Below are 15,377 nucleotides of genomic sequence, written 5' to 3'. Positions count from 1 at the left end.
AAATATGGCCTGATTTGCCTTCCACTGGACGTGAAATACATGCGGCCCGTATATTTTACCTTGAAGTAAAATACAGACCAATATTGGAGAGTGAAGATTGAGAATTTTGCACAGCCTTAGGCTCATCATAGTCCAGGACAAGAGACGGCAGTGGATAATATGTGACTGGCATGGGCCAGTATTGTGAGTTGGACTAGTAATGTCGACCAGTAAACCAGGACTCAGAGGTGATCACTCGGTTCTCTTTATTAGTGCAGGAAAATAAACTCAAGCATTTGTCAACCACAGGGTGTGAAGGGGAGAAAGGCTTTTTGATTAACGCCCAGATCGATTGCTTTGCTATTGCTCCAGCATCGCTGGGGAATCTAAGACGTAAAGCCTCCATTGGTTAGTGTATAAATAGGCTGCTTTGACTCTTGCTTTGTATTCCTTGCAGGTGAAAGCCCAGCCTCTGCGGTTCTTAATGCCCCAGCAGGATTATTTTCACTAAAGATGGAAACACTGGAGTCTGAATTGACCTGTCCAATCTGCCTAGAGTTGTTTGAAGACCCCCTTCTGCTCCCTTGTGCCCATAGCCTCTGCTTCAGCTGTGCTCATCGAATCTTGGTCTCGAGCTGCAGCTCTGGTGAATCCATTGAACCCATTACCGCTTTCCAGTGTCCGACGTGCAGGTATGTTATCTCGCTGAACCACCGGGGCCTGGATGGCCTCAAGAGGAATGTGACTCTGCAGAACATTATTGATCGCTTCCAGAAGGCTTCCGTCAGTGGGCCCAATTCCCCAAGTGAGAGCCGCCGAGAGAGGACTTACAGGCCCAGCACTGCCATGTCTAGTGAGCGAATTGCTTGCCAATTCTGTGAGCAGGACCCGCCAAGGGATGCAGTGAAAACATGCATCACCTGTGAGGTCTCCTACTGTGACCGTTGCCTGCGGGCCACACACCCCAACAAGAAACCTTTCACCAGCCACCGCCTGGTGGAGCCAGTACCAGACACACATCTTCGAGGGATCACCTGCCTGGACCATGAGAATGAGAAAGTGAACATGTATTGTGTATCTGATGACCAATTGATCTGTGCCTTATGCAAACTGGTGGGACGTCACCGAGACCATCAGGTCGCGTCCCTGAATGACCGATTTGAGAAACTCAAGGTAAGGGATCTGGGACATATCCCTTCTCCGACTGGGTCTCTTTACACACAGTTGTACAGTTAGCAAGCTCCCTAATAAAGCTAGGTCCATTTTTCCTAGATGACAAGTCAGTTCCCTCCAACTGTTCTCATGAGGAATAGCCTTTGCTCACTTGCAAGCTCTCACTGGAACCTGTTCCATCCGTTGTGTCAACCTCCTTGCATTCATTCACCTCCGGCCAGTTGTGGATGGGTTAGCCCCTGGCCCGCCACACCAGTAGTCCGTCCAGGGAAACAATGCCCTCTCTCCTCTGTCAGTGACATATTGCACACTACATATCTTTGTCATGATCCTTCCACCTCTTCTTTTAAGTATGTGAGCACCTGTGTGGGTGTGCTGTAATTAGCATGCGTGCTGATATGCATGTGTATGGGTATAACAACAGGCAGGTTGGGTGTGTCTCTGTAGGTGGGTGGAGGTGTCTGAGTGTATCTATATGGAGGTGAGAGATTTCTGTGGATGACAGCAGTGTATGTGTTTGCACGCTCAGTACACTAAAGCAACAAACGTTTGGCATCGGCCGCTTGCTACAAATTGCCACCAAACCTTTAACATGGGGCCAATTCTAAGCCTGCCTTAAAAATAAAAAACATGCAGACAAAAAAGGAACCTCCGTTTACCACAAAGGAGGGATAACCAAATATCAGACCTAAAAATTTAAGCCGAAGGCAATAAATATTTAATCCAGTATCAGATTTTGTGCCAGTGTTCATTTTTGTGGGTTGCAGACTGAAGCAGTTGGTTGCATTCCCTGCCTTGTAAGTTCCTAGTCTTTCATTTGCGTTCAGTGGACAGAGTATTCCGAAGTGGTTGTGCCGTATGATATTTACGTGCAAGTCTCAGTGCCTATTTTGTAAAACCTTACTACCTCACATTGATGTTAACAGTATCAGCTCTGGTCATTTGTCTTTTTTTTTTTAAATTAATATTTATTTATTTTTGAGAGAGAGAGAGAGAGAGAGAGCAAGTGGGAGAGGGGCAGAGAGAGAGGGAGATACAGAATCCAAAGCAGGCTCCAGGCTCTGAGCTGTCAGCACAGAGGCCCACTCGGGGCTCAAACTCACGAACCACAATGTCATGACCTGAGCTGAAGCTGACACGTCACCAACTGAGGCACCCAGGTGCCCCCTACTCCATGGCCAATTGTCTTATTCCCATTGCCTGCCTGCTGTGTGGTTCGACTTCTCTTAAGGAGGAGTTATTTAGCAGAATTTCCAGAAAAGTAAAACACTTAAATGACTGATAATTTACTACCCACAAATTGGGACTGCATATATAAGCCAGTTTGGAAGGAAGACCCAGATAGGATGGAAGGAGGACAAGAAGGAAGCAGAGATATTCCTCTTGCCATGCTCTGAAAAAGTCAGGGTATCTTATCTAAGAAAATGATGAAGCATGGGTACCTGGGTGGCTCAGTTGGTTGAGTCCAACTGTTGGTTTCAGCTCAGGTCATGATCTCACGGTTCATGAGTTTGAGCCCTGCTGTCAGTGCAGAGCCTGCTTGAGATACTCTCTCTGCCCCACCCTCTCTTTCTCTGTCAAAATAAATAAACTTAAAAAATAGGTACAAATTTTATGAAGTTGGTGAAAGTAGCAATACTCAGAACAGGATATCTTTTCCCTTCTGTAATTTGTTGCAGGTAATATGGAGAGTAGTCACTTTGGTTTCTGCCGTTTTAAATTTTGATTTCTATCTAATATTTACAAATTTGTACAAAGCTCAGTGTTTGTTGATTTCACTCAGTGAGAATGATATTCTCATTCCTATCAACTGCAGAGAGGAATAATCTCATTTACTTCAGTTCTTAGAATCCTAAGATGCTAGGCCTTGCTCTTGGTCTAGTTGAAGCCTTCCAATTTAATGTGGTGTACACTAAGACTTTTAAGTGATTTGGTTGAAGTCACAGAATTGGAACTGGAACTCAGCATCTAGACCCTGACTTAAGTATCCTTTCTACTATGGCCTGCTGCCTTTGTTTTGGACCTAAGTTTTGCCCATGAAATGCGATTTGAAACTTACCTTTATGCTCTGGCAATCGAACTTTTCGTGGGTCACAGATAAATGATTAACAGCATGGTTGGGGTGGGGGGAGGAAGGACATACTGTGTAAACTTACAGCCTTATAATGGCAAGAGATGGGGGTGGGGTTGCAGGAAGAGTGGGGGATATGGAGAGGATGGACCATTCTCTGCCAAATATTTGCAGGTGTTGGAACTATAATAAGGCATTGGCCTTGAGAAATACTCCAAACAGAAAAATCTGTATCCATATGTATGGTTGAGATAACAAAAGACTGGATAGAATAAGCCTGTATCTCCAGAACACCACCTTTTTGAAAACATCCGAAAACATGAAAACACTGAATGATTGATTAGATATTTGGCACCATGCAGCTACACCCTAAGTCTCCAGGCTGGGATGGAGCACAAAAGTATTTTACCAAAAAGATACTTTAGTCTGTAACTAATCAGAAATTTTTGGAGAAAGAAAGGCCAGATTTTGAATTGTTCCCCTTTAATTTTTTAAGGAAATGTGCAGAAAATTCTGATTATAAATTAAGTGGAAACTTCTTTTGCTCATGTTTGGACCAAGAGTGGAAACATATGAATCATTCCCAACCGTGTGGTTTGTTATGTTGTCTGGAACATCTTGGACTTTGGGGAGGGAGAAGTGGGGTGTGTGTGTGTGTGTGTGTGTGTGTGTGTGTGTGTGTGTGTGTTGGATGTGTGGGGAATCACTCTGGTTTGGTTTCCAAGCATAAAAGGCTATTAGTTTTCCACATTAAGCGGAGAGGAAGTCTGACTTTTAGTGTCACATATACTCACTTCTTTAGGTTCATTTTAAGTTAGAAAAGCATTTAGGATTCTCCTTGTAATCTGCTAGATTCTTCCCCAAGGAGAAAGGAGAAAGCTGGTTGTCAGAAGCTATGGGGGAGATGGTCTGGGGCATAGTCCACTGGCCCTGAGGGGAGCACAGGAGTCTTAGAGGAGAAGCAGAAGGATGATAGTATATATCTAGGGGTTTTATTTTCTGGCCAATAAGTGAATGTGTTTATTTGGGGTTTTTTTTTAATGTTTATTCATTTTTGAGAGACATAGCACAAGCTGGGGAGGGCCAGAGAGGGAGACACAGAATCTGAAGGAGGCTCCAGGCTCTGAGCTGTCAGCACAGAGCCCAATGTGGGGCTTGAACCCATGAACCATGAGATCATGACCTGAGTCAAAGTCAGATGCTTAAATGACTGAGCCACCCAGGTGCCCCAAGTTGCTCTTTATTTGTACTTTTTGGTTCTGGAGCTTCATTTTTGGCCTGCATAACTACCCTTTTTGCACTAACCTCCCCGAGTTGAATTAGTGGTCTCTAGTAGTTATTTGTTTGATAAAGAATAAACAAACTGTTACATTATAAGATGAAAAGTCAGAATAACCAGAGGCCACCCTGTTTTCTTAACATGTACTCAAAATGGATTAGAGGGTTTGGGATACTTAACTCTGGTTTATTATCCTTATTTAGCTGTCCATTCTAACTACTTGTCCTTCAGAAGGCTTCTTACTAGTGGTTCAATTAAATTCTTCAATTTCAAAGAATAATTTTGTTTGTGGCAGTTATTACAATAGTAGGGCCTATCAGAGTAATTATTTTCTCCATTACTTCTTTTCATTTACTAGGCCCAATATATAATCTCAGCTCGTGATATGTGCCCTGTATCTATAAAAATGCTTCACATATTACAGTTTTCATTGTCATGAGTTTCTCCCCTTAGAAAAGATTGATATTATTGCATTAACAAGTGTTGGCTTTATAAAAAGAGGTCAGGTTTCAATGGCTCTGTATTGATGACAGATCTCAACTGGTTATCTGAAGTCTTGTACCATTTGGTTTCTGTGCTGCCCATCTATCTTTCCCTGCTACCACTCTCAGACATGCTACCTTCATCTACCCAGACTAGTCTCCTAACAGTTTGCTAGACATAACACTCATTCTCTGGTTTAAATCTTAACATTGACTCATGCTCTTCTCTTGACCTCCTGAGGAATCCCACCTACTCTATAGTTCTCAATTGAACCCCTGCAAGGCCACTCCAACACACCCCAGTGGTACCGTACCTTCCTTGGGGCCAGGCACAATGCCTTTTATTTCCTCAGTATTCTTTCTACTGTCTTGCACACATGGTAAGTATATGCTCAAGAAATCCAAATGAATTAAATCTTTATACTGGATCTGCAGGAAGTATGTCTCTAGCTTGCTTTAGATCTCATCTTGTAAGGTGGAAATCTGTCTTGCCATTATGACTACTTTAGAAGTCTGAAGAGAATCTCCTATGCACCACTGATAATGTTCAAAGCCATAGTGTTAGCAAAAGTATGGCATGTCCTTAATTCTAAGTGCCTATTCATTTGAATTGCTGGATTTTCCAACTGCCTAACCCTATGGTGACATCTGTATAAATCAGATGCGATTATTATAATTCTCTTCGAGACTGATGTCTTCACATCTCCATGCCCACAGCCTGCCAAAAATATAGCTGATGAAAACCAGGGGGGAATAGAGGAATTTCCTGAAAGGAATAAACAAGCACATTTTCTTTTTCTCATTACATTTCCACAAATTCATTACTACAGATAATTCTTAAATGCAGTTACATTTACATATCAGGGATCTTGTTGTTATAAAATATGACCTGGCACTAGAGTAAGCTTTTTGTTATGGGAAAGTAAAACACACACACACACACACACATACACACACACACACAAAGAGGCTGAGACAGAGAGAACTAAAGATTGCTAGACAAAGAGAAGGGAGATATGAGACTTGGAGAATGTTCAAAGGAAAGCCACAACAAGAGTTAAAAGGTTGGAAAATATGATATTCTAGAATCTTATCAGAGCTGATTACTTGCCCTTCTTCCTACTCTGTCGCTCTGTCATCCACCCACCCATTCTCACTCAGCCACCGCCTTCTCCCAGTCATTTGTCTGCTCACCCACTTGACACCTACTTCTGTCTGCCAAGACAGATGCCCTCTCAACTTATCTACCAATGGGCATTTGACAGTTTCAGAACCAGCATGCCAATTCATGTAAGAGAAAGAAAGAAATATTTTTTTCTGGGTTGGGGGAGGCCTGGGTTGGGAGAGGGTGTATTTGCATACATATGTCTGTGTCACCATATAGGAGTGTGTGTATTTCTGCATGGCTGAGTGGCTGAGAATGACTCTGTTTGTATATCTACGTATATCTATAAATGTGTGTCACTGCATGTGAGGCAGAGAGAGCGTCTGTCTTAATCTTCTGTGGGCATATCTGTGGATAAGTTGGGTATGAGGGAGCCATGAGTGTAAGGCCGTGAGCATGGTCCCCTTAAGAAGGGTTATGGCCTCAGTAGAACCTATCCCGGGACTAAGGATCTCCCTGATAAATGAGCCATATCATAAGACCTCATGATAAGAAAAATCTTCAGTGAGGCCAGGTTGGGTTACCATAAGTGAGGGAACAGAAAAGTTGTTCTTCAATTTCACTCACTTAGGTACTGAACCACTGTAGTGAAATGTAAAATGAGCAGAGCATTCGAGTCCAGATTTGCACTCTCTTAAAATATGGTGGTGGACATGTATGTATGGGGGTGAGGGTAATATCTGTCATGGCGTTTCTAAACTAGCTAAACTAGCCTTCAACTCACGATCATACAGTCATTCTTGCTTGTAGCTCTGGCTTCTCTGTGGTCTCTTAATTGTCCAAGACTCGCTCACCATTACTTATACTGTGTATCAAATCTCTATGTGTTCTGTGTGTGGCTGGGGTTGGGGGCGGCAGATAAAAATGCATTTATTCCATCTCTACTCTGTCTGCTGACACTCATCTGAATTCCTGTTCTTTTCCCTCTAATAATTGTATTGATTATCTGGCTCTGTTCTCCTAGAGCATTACTGTGTTGGAAGATGTTTTCTATTGTTTTTTTTTTTTTATAGGTTTGAGAGCAAGCTTAGCAAGTGGATACCCCTATTATCTGTGCTGTTATCTCTCTGGGTTTTTTTTTTTTTTTCGTTTCTTTTGTCCCAAGTCTTCCCCCCTAACATCTGCAAGGAGCTAACAATCACCAGTCTGAGCACAATTTACAAAATGTTGACTCAAAGATCGATTCCCGGGAGGATGAAAATCCTGTCTATTCTTATGGGGCAAAGGAACATATTACAGAAATATAAAATAGGTGAGGAAAGAATTATTAAACCCAAAGAAGTGAATTTGAAAGGGAAAAATGTGATACTGAAATGCAAGTTCTTGAGGGGTTGATGTAATGAGGTAATGTCTTGTTCTTTATCTCCCCTGAAGACAGACCAGATAATAACTTAAACTGTAGCACCAGGGATCGAAGCCAGAGATTCATTCATTCATTTAACAAACAATTCATGGACACTCATTTTGTTTACTGAACACTTACACTGTTCAAGTCATTGTGGTCGGAGTTGGGGACACAGGAAAGGAGGCACAGTCCCTGCCCTGGGGAGCTTTGAACTTAGTAAGAGAGACAGAGAAGTACATCAGAAATTACAAGGCAGCATGGTTAAGTGCCATGACATGAAGCACAGAGGAAGAATAAGGGAAAGGAAGTCCTTGAGCTCAAAACAGGGAACCAGAAATGAGTTTGTTCAGAGAAGAGGGTCAGACTGGAGAGAGACTGAAGGGCAAATTGACAGGATTGGCAAATGACTGTATGGTTACAGAGGATGGAGAGCAAGAAGCAAAAAATGATTTTGGAGTATGAGATGTCTTGAAGAACAGTGGATCGGGGATAGAAATGGGGACATTAGGGAGGGGCTGGCAGTTTGGGTGGGATGATTTAACCTCAGATTTGAGTTTGATACAATCGTGGGTCATCCAACGTGTGTTCGCTCCTCCAACATTTCCTGAACACCTATTAGATGCCAAGAATCAGAAGGGATGTTGAGGTTACAGTGATAAAGACAGCACAGACCCAACCCTGGTGGAGCCTTCAGCTTACTGTGGGGCGACAGAGAGTTAAGGACACAGTTACAAGATAGTGTGGTAAGTTCTGTGACCGTGGAAGCACAAGGGATTGAGAGAGAACACAGGAGGGACATCAAAAGAGACTTTGAGTGGGGGGGTTGGATGCCCAGTTGGGGTCAGGGATGGAGTAAGGAGCCCCTGCTCCAGCAGAGAGAAAACATTTGCTCAGATATCTGGAGGAGAGAAAGCACGGGGTACTCTCAGAACTGAAAGGGCAAGTGTTCTAGAAGGAGTTGAAATTCCAGCCTGTGTGGTGGCTGAAAGATCAGGGCTAGAGACATTAGATTGAATGCTTTTAGCATGGAGGTAGAGGCTTACAGTGGTGAGCTGAGTGAGGGCCCAGGACTGAACCTTGCAGCACACTCAAGGTCTAGAAGGTAGATCTGAAGGAAGACCAGGTGAAGGAGGAAGAGGAGGATGTGCGTGACAGGGAGGAACTGAAGAAGAACAGCTCAAGTAGAATACAATATTGAGGAAGGACTCCGGGAAAGCAGAGTTGGCTTTGGCTCACTGTTCCGTTATCAAAATAAACACTGGATTTAGGTTTTTAGTACAGATTTTCTTTTAGAGGGTTTAAATAACAATGTATGCATTTATGCTAGAGATTTAACCATGCTGTGCACCTGAAGAGAGGGGGGAAGGAAAAAAAAATGCAAGATTGGGCATGTAACACTCCTGATAAGAGCCCTATGGGAGGCATGGGTCTTTGCTGAATGATTTCAGAACATTCTAGAAAGAAGAGGGATGGCCACCTAGTTTGCCTGGCTTGAGGACCAATCTGGTAATTCTCTAACAAATCTCAAGTGGAGTAAACCTCGCACATCCAGTATATCACCTGTATCTCATTCTGGGACATAGCCTCATGCTTGTATAACAGCAAATACATGCTTGGGGAAGGAAGACACTCCGGCATAAGGGTGTGGGCTTCAGTTGGTGGACCAGATGGTGTGTTTTGCTGTTGAAAGGCCATATGTAATTGATACATAAAGTGACAGACTGAAGCGAAAGCAAAGTAAGTATTTTAAGACAAGCAGTTAAAAAAAGAAAGCAGAATGTGACCCCAAAACTGTGCTAAGATTTTTGGCTACTGGCTGTTGGAATAGCTGAGAACATCAGTGAGTAGACAGGATGTCAGAAAAAGAGCATGTCGATAAATAGTAATGGGGTCACTGGCTCAGATCATTTTTTTAAAAGTTTTATTTATTTCTGAGAGAGAGAGAAGCAGCATGAGCAGGGGAGGGTTAGAGAGAGAGGGAGACAAAGAATCCGAAGCAGGCTCCAGGCTCCGAGCTAGCCGTCAGCACAGAGCCCAATGCGGGGCTCAAACCCACGAACTGTGAGATCATGACCTGAGCCGAAGTCAGATGCTTAACCAACTGAGCCACCCAGGCGCTCCTCAGATCATTTTTAAAGATGACGTTGTCTTCTGCAGATTGGGGAAGGTTCTGGTTTAGGGTACATCGGCCTTTCTTCCTTTCCCTCCTCCCCCTGCCTCTCCCAAAGTTCAATGCCCACATCAAAACAGTTGGGATCTTGTGTAGATTTAAATAATGTTCCCCTGGTACCTTTTAGAAAGCCAAAGACTGTACAGGCATTTGGTGGCAATACTACATGTTTAAATAGAATAAACAGAAAGGCATCACCCCCTTTTTAAGCTTCGAGACTCGCTGTGGCAGGTAGGTGTGTGTAAGTGTGCTCATGTGTGCCTCCACAGAGCATGACAGGTGGTGATTTTGGTCGAGAGTGTGTGCCATCCGGAGAGTCTCTGGCTTTGAAGGAAGAGGTGGTGTTTTGCCATGTAGCTTGGTTTCTTGAGGGAACCAATGGGAAAGTTATTTGAAACCACCTGTGTCTAGAGAAATGAAAAAAAAAAAAAAAAAAACTCCTAGCAATTATCTGAGAGGGTTAAAGAAGCCATTTCTTTTTATGGGATGCTGTCTGGAAGAATAGCCTGGGCCTGGTTTCTCAGAGTTGGCAAACATTTTCCTCTTTGTGAAGGGTATAACAGAACACAAAGAGGTCAAGTGTATGTGATACAAATGAAGTGGAAGTTGGATGAAAATGGAATCGGTATTGACCACCAGTTTAGCTCGCTTGGGCCTTTTAAAATGTCAGTTATGCAAATCAGCCAAATATTCCCCTCACATTGTGCCGTTTAGACGCATGTACAATTTTGTGAAGGCTGTAATGATGGAGTCATCAGGAGGTGAAGGGGGTTTCATAGTGCAAATGGCTTCTCTAACCCTCACACAGGGGAAGTACAGAAGGACCCAGAGGTAACCTCCTGCAGCAGGAAATGGGAGCTTCATCCTGCTGCCTTGCCAACCTCCTGTCTTCATTTCCTCCCAGCAGATATCTCCATTCCAATCTCCCCTGCCACTTTGGCTCTCTCTTTGTCATCATTCAACTGTTCTAGAAAGCTGCACTAAACTGGGCCTGAACACAGGGAGCCCGGCCCAGTGATTAACTGGATGGCACAAGAGAAGAGCCAAACAAACCAATTTTTAACAGCCAAACCACTACAACATAACCACGAAGAGTCATGTTTAGTTTTACATGTAGAGACTGTATAATCATGCACATACACACACACACACACACACAGAGGCACATGCAAGCCCACACAGGCACGTACATACGTGTATTCTCTTGGTCTGCCCCGCCAGAGGATAGGCAAGATAATTGCTTGGCCAAATCAACAAAATCACTCAAGCCTAGAGTGGTCCAGAATTTCTAGTTCTAAGTGATTCGTCAGTGCGAGGCATGATAAGGAAGGGTGAAGAAATAGACTGTATAAGTGTATCAATTCTCTGCTTCCCTTTGCATATGTTCATTATTGAGAATCAATTCCAGTTTGAGAGGAGGCTTTAATTCCTTGTAAATGAATAGGAAGTGAGTAAGTAAATGTTCGGGGTTTTCCTCAAATTATGTCTCGTAATGTAAGAAAACAGTGGCAAAAAGCCATCAACAGATGGTGTTTTCATTAGCCAGAGATTTATTTTTTCAAAGCGTTTTCATATTAATGAAGTAAGGTGGAAATTAGAGTCATCTTGTCAGTTCTAGTTCTGTGTTGTTAAAATGTGCTGGTGTTCTACAAATTGCTAGGAGGCCAGAGCAAAATAACCATTTGCCATAATTTTGTGATGGTAACCCAAGGTCCATAGTCTAACCAGACCCCAAATTATGTGTTCAACCCTAATTTTTGTTTTCAGTGGCTTTACAGAAACTGTGAGTCTTCATTCTGGGCCATAAATGAGGAACACACAGATCTTAGCCCTGCTCTGCATTATGAATTATTAATAGGATGTTTGTTTCATGAAAAGCGTTGCAACAGGTTGCATGTACTTGTTAGAAAACATTTTCCCCATGGAATCCTAAGTTTGAATGGAAATGCAATACAGTTTGAAACACGGCTTCTAATACTGTGTCTGCTCTTAGTTCATCAATCTACATTACGTTTACCTAATATGTCAGTCTAGTTGATGGTGATACATGGGATTTCCATCGATCTAGGAATCGGGACCACTGTGCTAGTGGAAGTCATAAACTGATTGAGCCCGTTACCAATGCCCACTCTCTAAACTAAGCTGGACCCTTATATCAAACCAGAGCTCTATCTTATTCAGGTCCCAGCCAAATTTTTGAAGAGGAGCACAGACTGGCAGCCTCCACATAGTCACTACTGATGTACTCCCTAACTCTGTGTGTTTTGGCATTTGCTTCCAACACTCTCCTGAACTCCTTTTTCAAAGGTCACCAGTTACTTCTAATTACCATATCCAACTGCCTTTTATGAGTCCTCATATATCTTGCACTCTCTGCATATGTGACAGTGACAGATTCCTTCTTGAAACATGTTTCTCTCGATGATCCTCCCGGTTTGGCCCAGACCTGCATTACCAACTGCCCTGAATATTGTAGCATCTTCTTAACCAGAGTCCCTGCCCCTAGGCTCTCCTGTTTCAGTCTGCCCCACATATTTGTGACACGTTCTAAACGCGGCCCTGATTATGTCATTGTCTTGCTCAAAAGCCTTTGGGAAGTCCCTACTGCTAAAGAATGAAAGGAGGTACAGACTCCTCACCTAGGCATTCAAGACCTTGAAAACAGCACCTCCACCTCCATTTCCAACCTTGTCCCCCACTACTCTCTTGTACCCCCTCTTCTAGCCCAAGTCAACTTCTCTTCCCTGAATATGTCTTTATACTTTATTCCCTTTTACTCATGTTATTCCTCGTGCCTGGAACACCCTGTCCGCCTCCATCTCTGTTACAATCTTGCTTATCCTTCAAGATCCACCTTAATGTCACCTCCTCTTTCTCTTTGAATTTACTGCACCTTCAACAGAGTAGGTACTCATTACCTTTTGTTGTATTAAATCTCTGAACTACTGCCATTTCTTTTTTTTTTCCCTCGTGATATCTACTTAGCTTAGAGATCATGTCCAAACCAACAATTGCTGCCCTTCTTTTCTCTTCTCCATTCTCTTTGCCCTTGCTAAGGAGAAGGCCATGGATTGAGATGGTTGTGGAGTTAAAGAGGGCCAGGGGAGACACCGTGCCCAAGCCAAGAACAATGGAATAAGTGGGGAAAAATCACTTCCATGGGAATAAAGCCAAAGAAACTAAGATCTGGCAAGAGGGAAGCAAAGATTAAGTTGGTTCTCATAATCCAGTTTGAGAACAAGTGATCTCAGACCGCCCATCGTAGAAATACATATATCCATGGGAATACATCCTCTGGGATGGACTCCTGGGACAGTGCCAAGAATACTAAGGAGCCACAGCTACTTAATAGACAAGAAAGGGGCCAAGTACATGAGTCCTCTTCCCCTTCCCCCACTCCCCTTCGCTTCCCCCTACATTCCCTCATAGCGAAAACATGGACTTTGAACAACTACAAACCAAAGGAGCCATGGAGACTGCAATGAAGCGATGTACAAAACCAAGGAAAGGAATGTTAGCAGAGGAAGGGCCAAGAAAGAAGTTGGGGTATTTGGAACAGACTTTGTGGGGGTGTTGGGATGGTGAGCGAGAGAGAGAGGAGTGGATTTTGGGACTAGTCCTAGAGGAGAAGGAGCCACCAGAGCTGAAGACTTGGGAGTGGGGAGGAATATAAAAGCCCATTATCAACCAAGAGCAAAGAACACTCTGTTTTTTCCCATAAGGAATGAAAATGGGAGGGAGCTGCCTGCCCAACTGAAAATACGCTAAGAGTTCTGAGTGCTGTTGTAATTCTGTTATATTCAACAGATTTGCACGTTGCTTCTAATGCACACCTAAGAAGATCTATGTACCAGTAAGCAACGATAAACAATGGATATCCTGTCTTGATACAGCCAGGAGTTGCCATTTGAGTTCTACTATCTCCATGGGCTATTCCTTAGGGCCAAAGAAGGAGAGCTATGAGATACTATGCTTGATTTTTTTTTATAATTAAAAAATTTTTCTTGAAAATGTGTATTTTTGAGAGAGAGAGAGAGAGAGAGAGATTGTGAGTGGGGGAGGGGCAGGGAGAGAGGGAGACACAGAATCCCAAGCAGGTTCCTGGCTCTCAGCTGTCAGCACAGCACTCGACACGGGGCTCCAACTCCTGAGCCATGAGAGCATGACCTGAGCTGAAGTTGGAAGCTTAATCGACTGAGCCACCCAGGCACCCATACAAAGCTTGATTTTGATGAATCTCACACTTAATTAAAATACCATCTTTTTTTTTTTCCCCTGAAGAAACCTACTGATAAATCTAAAATGGTTTCAATAAAAAGACAAAAAAATCAAAATACTTGGAAAAAGCTGTGAGTAAGGCAAGAGACCTGGGTTCTAATCCCAGCTTTGTCGCATACTAATTATAGAGCTGTGAAGGACACGTTACCCCCATTCTGAAGCTCAGTTCTCGTGTGTAAGATGCTGACATATCTTACCTTGTGAATTATCATGGTTATTAAATGGTATATACCAAAATGCCTAGCATAGTGTCTGGCAAGTACTGATTGTTCAATAAATTACAGTTCCCTTTGTCTACTCATCTGTAAAAGAACAATACCTATTCATATGCCACTGGGTTACTATGAAGACAAAGTACTATGAAATACTTTAAAAAGCTAAAAATAGTATAGAAAACATAAGGTTGCCTTAATATCATAAATTCTACACCCATGAAGTCACAAATGTCATCTTTTTCCCAATATTGAGAGCCTGGAGCAAAAAGGTACAGTGTTATTAATTAACATCTAGAACAATGCTTGGCCCATAGCAAGTGCTCAGTGAATCTTTGAAATGTTTGTCAACTGACTAAATGATCTCCACATAATGTTGGTTCTCCAGCCCATTGAACGTTTCTTATTTTTTCCCTTCTTCCCTGTTTCCCTCTGGCTTCATACTTTGCGATGGCAGCAAACTCTGGAGATGAACCTTACCAACCTGGTTAAGCGCAACAGTGAACTAGAAAATCAAATGGCCAAACTAATACAGATCTGCCAGCAAGTTGAGGTACGTAACAGAAACATTTGCATTTCCTTCAGAGGACCTGAATCAGGTGATCATTTTGGCGGGGCGGTGGCGGGGGGGGGGGCAAGTTTTGTCAGCGTGTAGCTCAGACATTTGGAGTGAAAGGCTGAATGACAGTTCTGGGGAAGTCTCATCCCTTTAGGATGCTTGTTCCAAGAAAAGCAGCAGATAGCTATTATTTACACAAAAAATAGGTGGTAGCAATGGATTGGGGACAGAAATCCAGGGGGGTAATCCTTCCTTTCCAAGTGGCAGGCAACAGGAGAATCCAATATGAAGTGTGTTTCTTCTTTCATCAAACTGGACATCTTAGCTCCCTAAGGACATCTCTGGGGTGTCACAGGGGAAGCTGGGAACGCTGGGTCCCTGGCGTAGGGTGAGGTTCCTTCCATCCAAGATCGTGTCTGCAACAGTATTATCAGGAGAGCTCCTCCTCTTCCTAGCCTCTCCTCCCTTTGTCCCCACACGCTTCACTTGGTCCTCACTCGTCACCTTGCCACTTACTCTTGTCATCAACAAATGAGATCTGTGTTCAAGTTGTCTGTGAATTATAAAGTGTCCTACAAGTATAAGGTTTTCAAACCCTGTACCTACATGAAATCTACATCAACAGAGCAGAACTTACAAGGGGAGTCAGTCTTTTCATAAGAGG

The 15,377-nt window shown here is 43.1% G+C and overlaps 1 protein-coding gene across 1 annotated transcript in view; it reads left to right on the top strand.

Moving 5' to 3' along the window:
- The first annotated feature begins 469 nt into the window (after positions 1 to 469).
- Positions 470 to 15,377, top strand: part of MID2 (midline 2) — a 96,954-nt gene continuing 82,046 nt past the window's right edge. The window contains exons 1-2 of the mRNA XM_039233498.1: positions 470 to 1,152; positions 14,612 to 14,707. Of these exons, the coding sequence (XP_039089429.1) occupies positions 493 to 1,152; positions 14,612 to 14,707 (756 nt within the window). The 5' untranslated portion in view covers positions 470 to 492. The remainder of the gene's footprint in view (positions 1,153 to 14,611; positions 14,708 to 15,377) is intronic.

This window comes from Hyaena hyaena, unplaced genomic scaffold (assembly GCF_003009895.1).
Source record: "Hyaena hyaena isolate Hyena2069 unplaced genomic scaffold, ASM300989v1 scaffold_77, whole genome shotgun sequence".
Taxonomy (NCBI): Eukaryota; Metazoa; Chordata; class Mammalia; order Carnivora; family Hyaenidae; genus Hyaena; species Hyaena hyaena.
Note: the sequence above shows the minus strand (reverse complement) of the source record. Positions and strands in the feature narration are given on the sequence as shown.